The sequence below is a fragment of the Mesoplodon densirostris genome, chromosome 1 (genome assembly GCF_025265405.1).
Source record: "Mesoplodon densirostris isolate mMesDen1 chromosome 1, mMesDen1 primary haplotype, whole genome shotgun sequence".
Classification (NCBI taxonomy): Eukaryota; Metazoa; Chordata; class Mammalia; order Artiodactyla; family Ziphiidae; genus Mesoplodon; species Mesoplodon densirostris.
In genome coordinates, this window is record NC_082661.1 from 12,679,309 (window position 1) to 12,698,145 (window position 18,837).

At 46.2% G+C, this 18,837-nt stretch overlaps 1 protein-coding gene across 5 annotated transcripts in view; it reads left to right on the forward strand.

The window, feature by feature from the left end:
- Positions 1-18,837, forward strand: part of SFXN4 (sideroflexin 4) — a 23,952-nt gene continuing 5,115 nt past the window's right edge. For 3 of the 5 annotated variants that reach the window (XM_060098970.1, XM_060098977.1, XM_060098960.1), the window contains exons 1-13: positions 973-1,608; positions 3,464-3,538; positions 4,405-4,431; positions 4,515-4,569; positions 5,133-5,158; positions 6,067-6,120; positions 6,205-6,261; positions 6,394-6,459; positions 7,124-7,202; positions 8,185-8,300; positions 15,275-15,360; positions 17,112-17,229; positions 18,323-18,402. In XM_060098970.1, coding sequence (XP_059954953.1) covers positions 1,426-1,608; positions 3,464-3,538; positions 4,405-4,431; positions 4,515-4,569; positions 5,133-5,158; positions 6,067-6,120; positions 6,205-6,261; positions 6,394-6,459; positions 7,124-7,202; positions 8,185-8,300; positions 15,275-15,360; positions 17,112-17,229; positions 18,323-18,400 — 1,020 coding nt within the window. In that variant the 5' untranslated portion in view covers positions 973-1,425 and the 3' untranslated portion in view covers positions 18,401-18,402. Of the gene's footprint in view, positions 191-972; positions 1,609-3,463; positions 3,539-4,404; positions 4,432-4,514; positions 4,570-5,132; positions 5,159-6,066; positions 6,121-6,204; positions 6,262-6,393; positions 6,460-7,123; positions 7,203-8,184; positions 8,301-15,274; positions 15,361-17,111; positions 17,230-18,322; positions 18,403-18,837 lie in introns of those variants that run through there. The other 2 variants (XM_060098985.1, XM_060098995.1) reach the window with 2 other exon arrangements.

Consider the following 18,837-nt stretch of genomic DNA (forward strand, 5'->3'; position numbering starts at 1 on the left):
GGGGCGGGGCTCGCCGCCCGGCTCCTCCTCCGCGCCGGGCCAGGCGGCCGCGGCCTTTCCCGGGAGCTCGTAGGTCTCAGGAAGAGGAGCAGCAGGAGGAAGAAGCGCGGGGGCCGGGTGGCTCCTAGGGTGCAGCGGCGCCGCAGCCCGCATGGAGCCCAACGTGCGCTTCTGGATCACCGAACGCCAAGTACGGCCTGGGCCTGGCGCGTCTGGGGACGGGGAGGGCCTGGGCCGCGCGGCGTGGAGTCGCCGCTGGCCACGGTGACCTTGGGCAGGCCACGTGGTCGCAGCACCCGCCTTCCCATTTCAGACCCCGGGAGGGGACGAAGGAAACCCAAGCTTGCCGGATGCCGACGGCCATGGCTGTTACCGTGCGTGGCCTCTGCCCCAGGCCTCGCTAGCGAGGGTCGCACAGTTTCCCCCTGCAGATCGCACGAACTGAGGAGTCACTCCCCACCACTCAGGGGCCTGCCTTCCGCTGCCTAAGCTGTTGCTGGGCATCAGGTTGGAGAGGAACAGGTCCTCCCAGGTGGCCCCAGCTTCCCCGAGTCTGTAGGCTCAGCCACCGGACAGTGAGACTCGGGGCTGCGGGAAGCCGCCATGGCTGGAAAGTAACCTGGGCCCCATCTCAGAGTGGGGCTGGGCGGCGTTGTCCAGTAGAAATAGGATGGGAGACGCATAGGTAATTACAGATTTTCTAGTAGCCACATTAACAAACGTGGCTTTTAAAATTTAAATTTTAATAATACATTGCATTTAGCCCAACAGATATAAATATTAACATTTCAACATGTAGTCGATATAGAAAACTATGAAAACTTCCTTTTCTGTAGGAAGTCTTCGAAATCCCGTGTATGTTTTTACACATACAGCACATCTCAATTTGGCCTGGCCACATGTGGCTAATTGGACAGCACAGTTGTAGAGTGTTCTCTTTCAGCCTTTACCTAAAGTAGAGCCTAGCCTTGTTCTCTTAGGTGGGGATGTTGAGGAAGCACAGGGTACTCAAGGTGTCCTGGCAGAGCCAGGCCTCAAAGCTGAAACCACTGCAAAATGTGGGGACTTTTAGGAGCAAACCATGCCTGCTTTCTCCATATGTGAACTGCCTTTATTGAGCCTTCACTGGGGTGTCTGGTTCTTTATGACTAGAGTTAAGCCATATAACCATCGCAGGAGGGTGAAGAAACAGATTCTGAGACCTTTCTAAGTAGTGCTTCAAGGTCATATGTGGGGTGTCAACATAGGCCCATTTGACCCCAAAGTCTGGGCTTTTAACCCTCAAGAGCACTTTGATATTGAAGTGGTTAAGACCACAGGCCATTGGGTCATTTCCTGGTTGAGTTTCCTTGAATCCATTCATGAGTCCTTGGAAGCCTCAGTTTCCTCACCTGTAAGATGGGGATGTTGTGAGGATTCCAGGAGATGCTGCAAGAGGAAGGCCCTATTAGGTTCTCAAAAATAATGTTAACTGCTGTTATTACCATGTATCTTGGTTCTTCTGCTGCCATTAACCTCTCTGGTGCTCTTGCCCCTCTTAAGTCTTTTATTCAGAGATTTCTTCAGTGGACAGAATTATTGGATCCTACAAATTTGGTCGTTTCAATTGTAAGTATTTTCTTGTTTTCAGAGATAGTGAATTTCACATTTTATTCTGAAACGTGAAGACTGTGTGTCCCTTTTGAAAGCAGCTGAGATAACAGAATCCATATATATTATCATGTTTTTATTCCTTGTGAATGAACTTGTTGGATTGGAAGGGTGGTACATAAAAGCAGACATCTATTTAACAGGTAGTAACAAAGGGGATCCAAACAAACCTCCCTCATAATGGAGGACAGACTGGCAAAGCTAGTTGCAGACCTTGACCTAGGGTTCTAAGGGCAAGGTATAGCAAGGACTTGGGGGAGGTTGTTTAGAGAAGGCAGGGAGGGAGGGAGGGCCAGAGAGGAAATGTCAGGAAGAGCAGACTGTAAGCAAAATGGGGGAGGGGGGGCCAGGTGGGCCATGTCACCCAGTTACTGAGTTTGTTTTTTTTTTTCCCTGCTGCGCTGCGCAGCATGTGGGGTCTTAGTTCCCTGACCAGGGATCGAACCCGTGTCCCCTGCAGTGGAAGCGTGGAGTCTTACCCTCTGGACTGCCACGGAAGTCCTACTGGGGCTTTTATTTTAATTCAGGTGAACCAGGCACTTCTTGAAGGTCCTTGTGTGTCATTCAGACGAGGAGGGTTTGTACCTAGCCAGGTGGTGAGTAACCAGAAGGGACCAGACTGAGAACAGTTCAGGGGATGGATGGCTCAGCTGTCCAAGTAAAAGATGAGAGTTTGAACCAGCTGTGGCTGAGGGATGACGAGGAGGAGAGACCCTGTCACCAGCAATGACCCTCGGGGCCAGATCCACAGGGATGCTCCTGTCCTTGTGCTCAAGTGTTCCATATAGTCTTGTTTATAATAGAGAAAAACAAGAAACAAGCTGAATGCCCATCAGTAGGGAAATAGAGAAATATAATGTAGTATATTCATGCAGTGGAATACTGATTAGCTGTTAAAAATGATCTGGTGATGACCTATGATATAAAGTGGAAACATATGATATGTGTGCTGTTAAATGGAAAAACATGGTATCCATGATGTTTTGTAAAGAAAGCAAGATGCATATAGTACAGCATTTATGTGAATTACAACATAAAAAACCAAAACTACATATTTGTTTTATGGATACATGTATTCATGTATGTACAAATATAAACAATGGACTGGAAGTTTATACCTTGAATTCATAATAATGGTTACCTCTGATAGAATGGAGAGGAAATTGAGACTGGGGGTGATGGATCTTTTGGGGGAAAAAATTAGAAACAAATATAACGGAATGTTCACAGTTGTTAATTCTGGGTGAGGGGATTGTATGTAATCATTTTTTTAATTTCCTTGTTTAATTTTTTTACTCAGATTAAGTAAAAAAGAAGAGAGAAAATAAGACTGAACTGATTAGATGTGGGTATGAGAGAGAGAGAAGGGACTTCCAGGTTTCTGACCTGTGGAGCCAGGAGGATGGTGACAGTCGGAGAGGAACCGGTGGAGGGGATGGGGCAGGTGGTAGCAGCAGTGGGGTGAGCCGCCGGGGCTGTGTGAGAAGCAGGGTGGGGGACGTCCCTGGTGGGCCAGTGGTTAAGGAGCTTCCAGTGCAGGGGGTACGGGTTCAGTCCCTGCTGGGGGAACTAAGATCCCACGTGCCGTGAGGTGTGGCCAAAAAATAAATGAAAAAAAAAAAAGAAGAAGCTGGGTGGTCTGAATCTGAATGACACACAGGACTATCTAATGGAAACTCAGGGGGTACAGAGCCTTAGCTCCACGTTGCTTTAAAATTAAAATCAGGTGTGAGTGAACAGGTGCTTCTTCAATCTGTGGATAAATCTGAACAGTGTTGAGATCATTGCTTGATTTCCTTGTCTCTGATTATAGGAAAAAATAGAAAAATCAAGGCAGCTATTGTTAACCCATGAAGATGCATCCAGAAGTGACTTGGAGGACAAAAGGGTATGGCTCTTGTTCCCAGGTGTGCCTGGCTCAAGGCTGAGTGGGGTTGCCTTGAGGTGATTTTACTTGCATGGTCTGAAATCAGGTGGGATTTTGCCATTGTAAACACTGCCCAGTTGGGTTCGCTTTTTAAATGTAGGTAGGATTCCTTCTCGTAAACCAGATTAATATTAGTTACTAGTGTTAGGAGCTGGTATTAAGAAGAAAAGGCGTAGTGTTCCTCCTTGCAGCAGATATTTGCAGTTGCAATATCTGTTGTGAGGATTCTCTGTAGCTGATTCCTGGAGCCCCATGGCAAATTCCAGAATTCAGGCAGGCCTCCAGAGTGAGAACCTACTTCCTGCCCAAAGACTCAAACCAAGTGTTTGTTATCTACCTTGCAGTGTACGGGGCTTTCCGGAGGCCACAGACATCAGTCCCTCGAGGCAGCCTGCGGAAAGCTCACACATTTAACTTGGTTTTTCTGAGAACTTATTGGGGCCTCTGAGCTCACAGCCTGGCTCTGTTACAAGTGACTTGGCTAATGGTGTGGTCTGCGCACAGTCCACTCTGCTCTGAGCCAGGAGAGGCTGGCTGCACTCAGGGACTCGCCCGAGGGGACGAGTTAGGTGTTGGCCTCTCCTAGTTTAGAGACTTGGGACTTTTTAATGTTTTGGTCATTTTCGTGTGGATCTTCTCTTTGCTTCCTGTCAGTTCATTCGTTTGATTCACTTGTTTTGATTTGTTCAGTCCCTGTGGTAGAAAACAGTTTGCCCTCCAGTCTCTGAAAGGTGGAGCAAAGGTGGCACCAGAAATGAGACTGTAGAGGAGATATTCTGGCTGCTAAGCCACCTTTAAAAGCTATTGCTTGGTTTTTCTCTTTTTAGGTACAAGAAGCTTGGAAGAGAAGTCTCGTAAGTTTCAGCCCCGTCCTAATTTTTAGCCTAAGATAACAAAACCAAACATCAGACTCACCTTTGTGTTTACCCTTCTGAAGTCAACAGTGCATCCTGACAATAGCAGGCTGATCCCTGGTCCTTTTCGACCTGCAGGTGAGTTGAGTCTAATTTTCAGAGTGGTTTGTAACCTTTAGAAAACCTTGCCTCCCTCTAGTCAAGTGTTTGGTTCCCCTGGCAACCAGCCCCCTCCCTTAGGTGCTTTCCCAGGGTCACTGCATTGACATTATCTCAGGTGTGGTTGAAAGGGGCTTGTTACGAAGAATAAGAGACACTCCTTTCACCTTTATCGCTCTTCTCACTTAGGAAATTTCGGGGGTTTTAGGCTGTGTGCCAGGAGCAGGGATGAAGAGCAAGTATACATGTCTTATTATAAGTCCCAGTGTCACAGATGTATTGAATTCATGTGGAAGGGTGAACAAGGACTTGGAACAAGGGACCACTTACCTTCAGTGGGCAGGAGCCTGGTCAGATCTAACTCTGCTGCGCTGATTTAAAGTTCTGCCACGTGCACAGCTATTATTTTTATTAGGAACAAAAAAGCACGTGTAAAAAATACCCTTTGACATCCATGCCTTCATTCGGCCTGAGAAGAGGTTTTTGGGTGGGTGCTTTTCCACCCACTCTGCTGTCGCTGACCCTCTTGTCTTTTTTGCCAGCTTTCCTGCCTTTCACAGTGCCCATGGTGAGTAAGCTGCCGCTCACCGCTCTGAAGCTGGGGGCTTAGGAAGATGTCCCCCCATCTCCTAAGCTCAGTGGCTGGTGTCCTCCAGCTCTGGACCTCCGTCCCGTGACTGCCTGATAGATGGTTAGGACCCTGCACCTCCGACCCTTGTCCACTCCCCACCCCACTCCCACATATCCCTCCCCGGGCACCAGGGCCTCTTGAGGGTCCACAGTGTCATAAGGTAATCCTTTCTTTGAACACCTAGCGTGTGCAAAGTGCTATGGAGCAGATTGATGAGTTAAGATGTGCTCCCTGGCACAAGCCCACGTCACTGGCTGTCACCTTCTCTCCGCAAGCCCTCCCCTGGAAACCGGAGTCTCCCCCAGCGAGGCCGTCCGCCTTGGCTCTCGTGAGGCGCTCTCACCAAGTGACAGCACTCCTCTGCCCCTGCAGGTGCTGCTGCTTAGCTGCCCTGCTCAGTTGCCTGGAGATGGGGGCCACTGCGAGGCACCCAGGGGCTCCCAGTGCCCGTGGGTGCCCATCCAACGTCACCTGTCCACTGCCCACTAGCCCCCTGCATCGCACCTTCCTCTACTTTCCCTGCTCCTGGGGTCTCAGGTCTGCATCTCCCTGGGGAAGTTCTTTGCGCCACAAGCCCTCCCTCCCCCCAGACACTCACAACTCTGCTTTATTTTCTTTTTTATTTTCTTTTTTTAATTGGAGTATAGTTGATTTACCGTGTTTCAGGTTTACAGCAAAGTGATTCAGTTATACATATATATCTATTCTTTTTCAGATTCTTTTCCATTGTAGGTTATTACAGGATATTGAATCTAGTTCCCTGTGCTACACAGTAGGTCCTTGTTGTTTATCTGTTTATTTTATAATATATATAGTAGTCTGTATCTGCTTTATTTTCTTTACAGGTATTTCTGTCAATGCTGCCCGTAAAAAGTCTAAAGTCCATGATTTTACCTCAGGTAGCAACTCTTTCTGTTTCGTAATTATTGAATTTTTTGTGCTTGAAACCAGAATGTGACATGTTAGCCTCTGTCTTCCTGCAGGCTTCCTTCTACACCTACAGTACAGTCTTCAACATTGTCAATGGAAATGCAAGTTATGTGAGTATTATGAGGCCCAGAGGGTACGCAATTTCATATTGTTTCTTTTGGCGATTTTGTGTGTTTGTTTTCATTATCTTTCCTGGGTAAAACTCTGGTATTTGCTAAATATGAACTTTTGTTTTTCCCTAGGATCGTCGCCCCCATGAGAGTATCTTAGTAGGAGCAGGAGTGATTGCTTCTTCCACCTTTTTTGGAGTGTGTATTTTAGAAATCTGTCGAATCTTTTTTATTCCTCAGAATCAAAATTTTACGTTCTAACTTAATTTAGAAAGTGTGATTAAGACATAAAGAAGAAAATAAAAGTCATCTGTAATCCTATCACCCCAAAATTGTGTGATTATTTTCCAGGTTTCTAGGCATGGGCTCAGTACTGTTATCTTTAAAAACAAATTAATTCAGGGGACTTGCTTGGCGGTCCAGTGGTTAAGACTCTGCGCTTCCACTGCAGGAGCTGTGGGTTCGATTCCTGGTCAGGAGACTAAGATCCCACATGCAGTGCAGCACGGCCAAAAAAAAAAAAAAAATGTATTCATGTTTATAAACATGTTACACAAATTGTGTATTGCTTTAGATGTCAGGATACTAACAGGAGAAAATGTAGATTTCAGAGTCCAGTAAGCCTGGGTTCACATCTTGGCTCAAACTCTTAATGGCTTAGTAACTCTGGACAAGTTCTGTAGCCTCTCTTAAGTCTCCAAGAGTTCCTCTGATGATCCAGGAGAACACGTCAGTGTTGCAGGAATTAAAACAAGAAATACACGGAGAGCACTTGCAGGGGTCTGACCTGTAACAGGAAGTAAGTTGACACTAGCTCTCTGCTGGTTCCATGCAGTAATGATTTTTCTCTCTTATTTTCTAGTTATTCCCTCGTTTGCTCCAAGTAAGATTTTCACTGAACAGCATTTTGAGCAGAAACGTCATTCCTGTCATCATTCTCGGTAAGCAGGGAGCCTCCCTCCATCTTCAGGGATACCCAAGTCTCTGGGCCACACTGTGGCTGATGAGGGCCGCTGTTTGCATCTTGCCGGTGCCCCCAGGCCCAAATTAGGTCTTTGGTTTGAGAGGTGACACTTTCTCTGTAGATACCCCTTTAGTTGTCCAAGGGTGAACACAAACCTGGAAACACAAATTACATTTGAAAGACTCTGTACAAGCCCTGTCCATGTATTATTTCATTTAATCTTGACAACAACTTAGGGGTAGGTAGTATTATTATTCCCATTTACAGATGAGGAGACTGAGTCAAGGGGAGGTTAGGGAACTTTTCTGGGGTTTCACAGGGAGAAAGTGGTGGTCTAGGGGATTCCAACCCAGTGGTCTGACTCCAAGGGAGTGACAGAGCTATTAACCAACTGTTTTAACTGTTTTGCCAGCCTGCAAGTTCACTAGTTCACGCTCCACATTTGGGTTTGGGAATCATAGCAGCTTGAAGAGTTAGCAGAATTATGTCAGTGGTAAACTTTGGGAAATTATGTTACAGAAACTTGGTCAAACCAGCTTCAGTAGGGAGTTCCCCAGTGGTCCAGTGGCTAAGACTGCGCTTCCACTGCAAGGGGCACAGGTTCGATCCCTGGTCATGGAACTAAGATCCCACTTTGCACGTGGTGCGGCCAAAGAAACATTAAAAAAAAAAACAGCTTCAGCAAAGCAGGTAGGCGTATTTCAAGGACCCCAGGGTTTCTCCGGGAATCCAGTCAGGGGTGTCAGAACCTGGTGCTAGTTTGTGGTCAGGATCCAAGACTGAGAGCCCAGCAATTCTGACCCTGCCCCACAGCCCAGAGGAGAGCTTGGTTGGCCCAGTAACACCCGAGGATCAGGAAGTGCAACCATCAAAGAAACAGGCGTGACACTTGAAAAGATGTTGCTTTATTGGACCGACACTTATCTCTCTGTTGTGTGTTTTCTTCTTTACATCCACAGCCCAACTCAGTGGAATGAATGTGGTTGCATCGAGAAGTTTGGAGCCCCTGCGAGGGATTGAGGTCATGGACAAGGAAGGCAGTGTCATCGGCTATTCCAGAAAAGCTGGGACAAAGGTAGGGGGACGCACAAGATGGAGCTGTAAGCTGCTTGCCTTTTGGGCAAAGAATTGAATTGCCTGTTTGAGAGTTGGTAACAAATTCATGTCTCCCTTCAACCTTTTCTTATCTGTCTTTTCTTACGATGCTGAGAGAGAGAATTTACATTTTGTATGCTGGTGTTTATTTTTTAAATTAAAAAAATTTTTTAATCTGTTCTCTGCAGTAAGATCTTTCTCTTTTTATGAATTTATTTTATTTATTTTTTATTTTTGGCTGCGTTGGGTCTTCGTTGCTGCGCATGGACTTTCTCTAGTTGTGAGCGGGGGCTACTCTTCTCTGTGGTGTGCGGGCTTCTCATTGCGGTGGCTTCTCTTGTTGTGGAGCATGGGCTCTACGTGCGTGGGCTTCAGTAGCTGTGGCATGAGGGCTCAGTAGTTGTGGCTCGTGGGCTCTAGAGCGCAGACTCAGTAGTTGTGGCATACAGGCTTAGTTGCTCCGCGGCATGGGGGATCTTCCCGGACCTGGTCTCGAACCCGTGTCCCCTGCATTGGCAGGTGGATTCTTAACCACTGAGCCACCAGGGAAGCCCCACCCTGATGTTTAAAAGGTGATGCATTAGTCTGGGTTCTCCAGAGAAACAGAACCAATAGGATATCTGCCTATCTATCTATCATCTATCTATATATATAGTAAGACATTTATTTTAAATAATTGGCTTGTGCAGTTTTTGCACTGGGAATGTATAGGGCAGGCCTGAAAGCTGGAAAGTCAGGAGCTGATGCTGCGGTCTTGAGGCAGAATTTCTTCTTTGGGAAACCTCAGATTTTGCTCTGAAGGCTTTCCAACTGATTGGATGAGGTCCATCCACCCTATGGAGGGTAATCAATCTCCTTTACTTAAAGTCAACTGATTGTAGATGTTAATCACACCCCCACAGCAACAACTCGGTTGTGTTTGATTAAATACCTGGGGACTACATCCCAGCCAAACTGACCCCTAAGATGGGTCACAGATAGACGTCCGCCAAACGTTTGGACCCCATCTGAAGGTGAGATCTTGTCCTCCAAGCTCAGCATCTGCCCTCCCAGCCTGCTCTGTACTTGGGGAAGTCAGTGGACATGTCTCTGGGTTTAAGAGAAGCCCTCCGTGTCCACCTCCCAGTGGATTTTCTTAGAGTCTTCATCTTTAAGGACCAGTCTGCTGTGAAGAATGGCCTGAGGAAATCCAATGCCCTGACCTAAAACTCCTCTAAAAGGCCTCCATTTCTAAGACTTCTTATTGTTAAGTAGTTTACTCTTTTGCTCAATCCAACACAGTAGCTTCTGTCTGCATTCAGCTCAAAGAACCTGCAGTAGTCTACGGTTTCATTTTGGGTATAGACTTTAAAAAAAAAATGCCTTTCAGGAAGTGGGATCTTTTTTGATCTCTGTGGAGTGACTTTAGCTAAAGAACTGTAACGTGAGGCAGTTGCTCACAAAGCAAAGAGAGTAGCTGGGCCTCTCACAGTGTCTGCGTTCAAGGGGGCTCCCTGAACCAGCGGGACCTCCTTCTGCCCAGAATGCTGGTAGGAGAGGTGGTCGGATAAGATGGCCTCTCAGTCGATCAGTAAATACTTCATTATTTGGCTCATGAAACATGTTACTCTAAATCCTGTCACTATTTACAAAGCTGAATTGTAAACCACTGGATACGTGCTACAGTATTCCCACCAGCCCATCTAATAGCAGGTCTGGAAATAGTGGCCACCTTTCTAAGTGAATTACAACAGGGACAACATAATTGCAAGTAACAGGAGAGAAATTGCTGCCAGAAATAAAATACCTTGTTTTGGAAATGAAGGTTCTATGTTTAAGAATCCACCCTAAACGGTCCACCAGAGGGCAGACAGCAGAAGCAAGAAGAACTACAGTTCTGCAGCCTGTGGAAGGAAAACCACATTCACAGAAAGATAGACAAAATGAAAAGGCAGAGGACTTGGTACCAGATGAAGGAGCAAGATAAAACCCCAGAAAAACAACTAAATGAAGTGGAGATAGGCAACCTTCCAGAAAACGAATTCAGAATGATAGTGAAGATGATCCAGGACCTCAGAAAAAGAATGGAGGCAAAGATCGAGAAGATGCAAGAAATGTTTAACAAAGACGTAGAAGAATTAAAGAACAAACACCTAGAAGAATTAGAGAACAAACAAGCAGAGATGAACAATACAATAACTGAAATGAAAAATACACTAGAAGGAATCAATATCAGAATAACTGAGGCAGAAGAATGGATAAGTGACCTGGAAGACAGAATGGTGGAATTCACTGCCATGGAACAGAATAAAGAAAAATGAATGAAAAGAGATGAAGACAACCTAAGAGACCTCTGGGACAACATTAAACAACAACATTCGCATGATAGGGGTCCCAGAAGGAGAAGAGAGAGAGAAAGGGCCCAAGAAAGAGATTTGAAGAGATTATAGTTGAAAACTTCCCTAACATGGGAAAGGAAATAGCCACCCAAGCCCAGGAAGCACAGAGAGTCCCAGGCAGGAGAAACCCAAGGAGAAACACACCGAGACACATAGTAATCAAACTGACAAAAATTAAAGACAGAAAAATTATTGAAAGCAACAAGGGAAAAACGACAAATAACATACAGGGGAACTCCCATAAGGTTAACAGCTGATTTCTCAGCAGAAACTCTACAGGCCAGAAGGGAGTGGCACGACATATTGAAAGTGATGAAAGGGAAGAACCTACAACCAAGATTACACTACTCGGCAAGGACCTCATTCAGACTCGACGGAGAAATCAAAAGCTTTACAGACAAGCAAAAGCTAAGACAATTCAGCACCACCAAACCAGCTCTACAACAAATGCTAAAGGAAATTCTCTAAGTGGGAAACACAAGAGAAGAAAAGGACCTACAAAAAATAAACCCATAACAATTAAGAAAATGGTAATAGGAACATACATATCAATAATTACCTTCAATGTGAATGGATTAAGTGCTCCAACCAAAAGACACAGGCTCACTGAATGACTACAAAAAAAAAAGACCCATATATATGCTGTCTACAAGAGACCCACTTCAGACCTAGGGACAGATACAGACTGAAAGTGAGGGGGTGGAAAAAGATATTCCATGCAAATGGAAACCAAAAGAAAGCTGGAGTAGCAATACTCATATCAGATAAAATAGACTTTAAAATAAAGAATGTTACAAGAGACAGGGAAGGACACTATATAATGATCAAGGGATCGATCCAAGAAGAAGATAGAACAATTATATATGCACCCAACATAGGAGCACCTCAATACATAAGGCAACTGCTAACAGCTATAAAAGAGGAAATCAACAGTAACACAATAATAGTGGGGGACTTTAACACCTCACTTACACCAATGGACAGATCATTCAGACAGAAAATTAATGAGGAAACACAAGCTTTAAATGACACAATAGACCAGATAGATTTAATTGATATTTATAGGACATTCCATCCAAAAATAGCAGATTACACTTTCTTCTCAAGTGCACACGGAACATTCTCCAGGATAGGTCACATCTTGGATCACAAATCAAGCCTAGGTAAATTTAAGAAAATTGAAATCATATCAAGCATCTTTTCTGGCCACAGTGCTATGAGATTAGAAATCAGTTACAGGCTACAAACAACAAATGCTGGAGAGGGTGTGGAGAAAAGGGAACCCTCTTTCACTGTTGATGGGAATGTAAATTGATACAACCACTATGGAGAACAGTATGGAGGTTCCTTAAAAAACTAAAAATAAAACTACCATATGATCCAGCAATCCCACTACTGGGCATACACCCAGAGAAAACCATAATTCAAAAAGACACATGCACCCCAGTGTTCATTGCAGCACTATTTACAATAGCCAGGACATGGAAGCAACCTAAATGCCCATCAAGAGATGAATGGATAAAGAAGATGTGGTACATATATACAATGGAATATTACTCAGCCATAAAAAGGAACGAAATTGGGTCATTTGTAGAGACGTGGGTGGACTTGGAGACTGTCATACAGAGTAAGTCAGAAAGAGAAAAACAAATATTGTATGTTAACGCACATATGTGGAATCTAGAAAAATGGTACAGGTGGACCAGTTTGCAGGGCAAAAATAGAGACACAGATGTAGAGCACAAACATATGGACACCAAGGGGGGAAAGTGGTGGTGGTGGAGTAGTGGTGGGATGAATTGGGAGATTGGGATTGACATTATACACTAATATGTATAAAATAGATAACTAATAAGAACCTGCTACTTAAAAAATACATAAAATAAAATTCAAAACAAAAAAAGAATCACCCTAAAGAGACATGTTTAAACAGTTTTATTGAGGAGGAATTTACATAGTATAAAATTCATTGTAAGGGTACAGTTTCATGAATTTTAGTAAATTCAAACAGTTGTGCAACCATCACCACAGTCCAATTTTAGAACATTTTCATCACCCTAAAAATTTTTCATGTGCCCATGTACAGTCACTCCCTTTCCCACCTCCAACCCCAGGAAAACACTGATCTGCTTTAAAATTTATTTATTTATTTATTTTTGGCTGTGTTGGGTCTTCGTTGCTGCACGCGGGCTTTCTCTAGTTGCGGCGAGCGGGGGCCACTCTTCGTTGCGGTGCGTGGGCTTCTCGTTGCGGTGGCTTCTCGTCTCTTCTCTTCTCTGCTCTTCTCTTCCCGTGCGGAGCACGGGCTCTAGGCACGCGGGCTTCAGTAGTTGTGGCTCACGGGCTCAGTAGTTGTGGCTCACGGGCTCTAGAGTGCAGGCTTAGTAGTTGTGGAACATAGACTTAGTTGCTCCATGGCATGTGGGATCTTTCCAGACCAGGGCTCGAACCTGTGTCCCCTGCCTTGGCAGGCGGATTCTTAACCGCTGTGCCAGCGGGGAAGTCCCCTGATCTGCTTTATATCGTCATAGTTTTACCTTTTCTAGAAGTTTCATACAAGTGAATCATACAATATTTTTGTGTCGGGATTCTTTGACTTTTGAGGTCCGTCCAACTTGTAAGGCATCAGTAGTGTGTGGCTTTTTATTGCTGAGCAGTGTTCCATTGTATGGCTGTACCACGTTTTGCTTGTCCACTCCCCAGGCAATAGATATTGGGATTGTGTCCAGTTTTGGGCTATTACATGTGATGCCGCTCTGACCATTTAGGTACGACTCTTCGTGTGGATATATGTTTGCATTTCTCTTCAACTCACATTTAAGTGCAGGGCATGGGTATCGTTGTGAACTGTTCACAGAGCTGGAGAGAAGAGTGACAGCAAATGTTTAATCCACAAGTTGTTCCTCAGCACCTCCTCCCTGCTGGGCACTGTGCTGGGCTCTGGAGACCCACAGCCTGACCAGTCAGCATCCCTCCTCTCCAGGGGCTGGGGGTGGGGAGGCAGCCTCGGGCCCTGCTAGCTACCCACTTATCTAGCCCAGCTCATCGAGAGAAACTTCCTTTTTTGCATGAAGGCCAATTTAGGGTAAAAGAAAGGTTTGATGGTCTGCTCTTTTTTAAATGTTTATCTTTCTCTTAAGAATAAAGTGTCTGCGACCGTGCGTAAGCATTCTTTTATCACTTCCCTGTCACCGAAAGGTTTATTTTCTTTGGCTAAAATTTCAGAAACTGCGTAACCAGCAATATCTGATTGTAACAGGGCACCTTTGATCAGATTTCAGGAGCCTAGTCCGTGCTGTTTTCCTTGGCCTGGCCGTGTCAGCTACTCAGTTGCAAGCTGTCACGCGTCTTGCAGTGTCTCCTCATGACCGGTGTCTGGTTTGGAATGTCTTCTCTTCCACATGAGTCAAATGGAGTGAGGCTGGCCTCACCTCACTGACGTCGAAGCACAGCGTGCTCAGCAGCCACTTTTCTCCTCCTGGAGTCGAACAGCTTTATCTTGTATTCCTGAAAGTTTATTTTAAAAGCCACCCTCTTGGCGCCCTCTGTCCTCGTGGGGGAAGGACATTCCCGCAGAGGATCGGATGAGCCGAGCGTTCGTGTCCTAAGCAGAGAACAGGCGTGCTGGGTACAGCAGAGGAGCCCAGACAGCGGGCTGTAGCCCCAGGGTCACAGGGTCATGGGCTTATGGGAGGACAGAAGTGCACAGAACAGAGTTCAGGGGAGGGAATGGTGGGGAGAGTGCCTGTCCATCTTGCGCTGAGCGGTGCTGTGTGCGGAGTTGTGTCTTATCCAGGGCTTGGGTTCTGAAGTTCGCACACAAGTGTCATCTATAGTCAAAAATTTCCCTTGAAAGTCTCTGACATTGCTCTTGAGTGCACATGATTGTGTGCATATAACCCATACAGTCAATCATATGTTTAAATGCTCAATATAGAGAGTAACGTATATTTTAGAAAAGATGACAACATGGTAGGAAATATACATACGTGTTTACGCAAAATAAAATTTTATAGCACATTGTGAATTACACAAGCAAAAGATGGGTGCATATAGGAAGACATATTCATGTTCCATGTGGGTGTGATGCCACACCAGTGCACTCGGAGCCGGCCTTCCTCCACTGGAAGGGGTGGGAATAACTGGGGGGGGGGGCCTGTTCAGGAGGGGAAGGCCAGTGGCAGAGTCCTGGACTGGAAGGAAAACATGGAGCGGTCCTCAGTGGCAAGTCCAGTCCAGCATTTCCATCAAACGGACTGCCATCTGGTTCTGAGTAAGGATTTGTCTGTCAGCTGCCTTTGCTTGTGCTTGGTATTATATTTGGGGTGGTTTGGAGGAGTGATGGAGACCACTGTGGAGTCAGGGAGGTAAATCCCGTCTCTGGTTCCTCTGGCACCAACCCCAGGCATCCTCTGTACGTGTGCACGTCAGGCGCTGCCTTCGCCTTTTTGCACGTGCATTGTTTTTCTAAGAGAGAAGGGAGAGCTGCTGTTTGCCGGCCTCTGTCCTGAGTTGCAAGATGCCTGGAAACTGTCTCACTCCACATGCTAAGCTGCTTTCTTTTCATTTCCGCTAGGCCATTAAAGACACAGCAACATCCAGAGTTGTGCTGTTTGGGACCTCAGCTTTTATCCCTGAAGTCTTCTCATACTTTTTTAAAAGGTAAGAGGTACGCGCATCTCCCTGGGTAGGAATAAACATTTTAACAATCAAAATTGTATAAAACTTGTCAAGTACTGAACCTGGTTGGAGAGGTGGGAATCAGTTGCTTCAGGAATCTTCCTTCTAAACACGCTTCATCACAGTTAAGACAGTAGGATTGATTTAGGGCAGATGTGCAAATCCCGATGTGCACATTCCAGCAAACCTGGAATCTCGCCCAGGCCCTGTCCTCAGTTACATCTGCTCCTTGGGCATGTCCCGGCATCTGCTGAGGCTCGATTCCTCGCTTCTAGAATGATGAGTGTGGAGGGTTTGCGGGTTCTCCCAGCTCTGATATGCTATGAATATTGCTCAAGCCTCTTTTTCCCCCTTCATTCCAAGCATGCGTTAAATTAGCTTCAGTGGCCCAGAATCAGTAGACTGCCATCCCTTTTGAGAAGCGAGACATGGCCTGTTAGGAGGAGAGCCTGGGATCAGCCAGTATGAGAGGCCCCACTTGCAGTGAGTAGCTTAGGGCGGAAGGGAGATGCGTTGGTTTAGATACTGGGTACAGTCAGGGTTCGTTGCCTGTGGCAGCTGATCAGAAGCTCTGGTGCAGGACGGTCCTCTCTTCTCCTTCGTGGGTGTTGTCTTCCTTCTCTCCCACCACACACTGGCTTCTTCATGTTGAGGGACGTGACCGCAGCCACCTCCCAGCTCATATCCTCGCAGTGTCCTGATGAGAGAGAAAAACACAGCAAGCCCTGGGGGTTTGGGGGCAGGGAATGTCTTCCACTCAGTACACAAACTCCCAAGGAAGGATTCTATTGGCCCAAGAGGGGTCACCTGCCTGGTGCTGAACCAGAACCAGTCTGCTCTGTCCAGGTAGTGAGCTCGGAAGTCACCGCTAGGACCACACAAGGAGCACATTTCAGGAAGTAGCAGTGTCCTGGGCAGAGCCAACTGTTACTTCCCGTGGTCGATCCAGCTACCTGGGTGTGGGGACTTCTGTTGGGTCGGGGTCTTCCTGAACCTCTCTGGCTGGCCTCAGAGTGGGGGCTTCTGGAAAAGCTGGGGTCCTGCGGTTCGTCCCGAGGCCTGCACAGTGGCACCCGCTGTCTGGTGAGGAGAGATGGTCCTCATTTCCCAGTGGGCCTTGGGTGCCTGGAAGGACCTCATGTCATCCCACAGCCATGATGGTGTCCAAGCTGGAGTGACCACCATGGCTCTTCTGACTCAACCTTTTCATTTTGCATCTGAAAAAACTCAAGGCTCAGAAGGGGAAAGTGACTTGCCCAAGAGCACACAGTCTGTCAGTGGCCAAGCCCCAGCCGGACCCCAGGTCTCTGACTCCCAGGCTGAGCTTCTTACTCCTTCTTCCCACACTCTCAAAGGTCATGGTCAGAGTGTCACATCCGTGTCAGTGTAGCCCAGGGGAGAGCACAGGCTCTAGAATCTGACCTCTCACTTTTAAGAATTTGGAGATTTTTGACAAGGGACTTACACAGCTGCAGCCTCGTGTTCGTGTGAAGGGTATGATGATAACACAAACCTCACAGGGTCATGGGAGGATCTCATGAGCAAATGCGTGTGAAGTGCTTGACCCGGGCCTGACGTGTAGTGAGCGCTCTGTGGGTGCAGCTGCTAGTATCGCCTGTTTGTGGGGCAAGTGGGAACCAAGTCCGGGCCTGCAGCTGCTGGCAAGACAATTGGACACCATTCGAGCAGAGGGCCGGCCTCTAAAAAAAGCCCTGGTGCCTTGTCTCTTACAGGACCCAGTTTTTCCTGCAGTGCCCGTGGTCACTGTGGACCCTAAAGCTTTCTTGTACTATCCTTGTCATGGGACTGATGGTGCCAGTTTCTTTTAGTATATTCCCACAGATTGGACGGGTAAGTGTCCCCCTTCGACTTCCTCTAAGAATATATATTTCTTTCTTCTCGTTATCAGAGTGAAATAAATTATTCTCCAAAAAAATCTGCGAAATTTACAAAAGTATAAAACAAAGTAACATTATTTATGCATAATCCCATTTCCGAGGTCACTTGTACAGTTTTGGATTCTGTTTTTCTTAACTGTATATCTGAAGCATTTTTCTGGGACGTTAAAAGAAAAGCCTTTGAGATATTTTAAATACTTCATAATATACCATTATGAAGCGACACCCCACCCAATGGAACTTTCCGCAGTGATGGAAATGTTTTATATCTGTGTTGTCCAATGTGTGTAGCCGCTCATCACATGCGGCTGTTGAGCACTTGAAACGTGGCTAGTGTGACTGAAGAACTGAATCTTTAATCTAGTTTAATTTAATCTTACGTGCTCACATGCAGCTAGTGGCTGCTGTTCTGTAGACCAGGGTGTATTATGATCTATGGTGCGTAGGACTGCCTGGACTCAGATTCCCAGCTCTTCCATGACCCTGGTCAATCTGCTTAAACTCTCTGAGGCTTAGTTTCTATTAAAGACAGATGATGATCATAGTACCTCTGCAAAGCCTTGTTGCTGGTATCAAGGACATTATTGATGTAGTAGGTATCAATTTCTAGCATTTCTTGGCTGAACATTTCAAATGCTTGTTGCTGTCACGCCCCTGTCCCCAAACCCCACCAAGCAAGTCTTGGCATTTGCTGGACTTTTAAAATACCTTGTTGGTCCAAGGTGGGCATGACGTAGCTGAATGGTGGTCCTGTCCTGCCTAGGGTGGTTTGCAGAGAGAGCCCAAGGCTAAGAGGGATTCTGCCAGGCCCCTGCCCAGGGCACCTCCTTGGACATTACATGGGCCACAGCATTTGTTTATATTTGAAATTTTCCATAAGAAAGTTTTTAAGAAGTTAGGTTAACGTTTTTTTGTTATAGATTACACATCACTGAAAAGGTTATGTGACATAGATGCTTTCTGAAATTGTGTTGTTTTTTAAACTTGGCTTCTAAGGCAAGAAAACGTCTTAATGTGAGTATTAAGAATTTAACTTTGTGTTTTAGATACAGTGCAGTGAGCTTGAAAAGGAAATTCAGTCTGCAACAGAAGAAACAGAACTCTTCTATAACAGAGGGGTGTAGGGGTGAGTCTTAGGTGAATTTGTTTGGTACCCGTGTGAAAACCTTCCTCCGAGGTTTCAGTCTGGACAGCCCTGCCAGAAGTGTCCTGGTACCCCCCGAGGTGTCCGCGCCAACAGGACGGCTTCCGATTACACGTGCCAAGACTGTTTTGAGGCTGATCGTGCCTAGGGTTAAACAAGCTTGGGTGGAAGGAGAGAAACGGGGGCTGTCCTGTCTAACCCACCACAGGGGGTTGCTGAGGGGACGCATGTGTGATACAAGATTCAGTTTTCTATTCGTCAGCCTGTGAAAGGATACTGTGAACTTCCTAATCAACTTTTCTAAAGTTGAGTATTGGAAAACAACGGAGAAAGGTCCACCCGTGTGCCCAAGGCACAGGCATCAAACTGATGGCCCATCGCGAGGTGTATATGTGGGGAGCCAATGAAGGCCTCCAA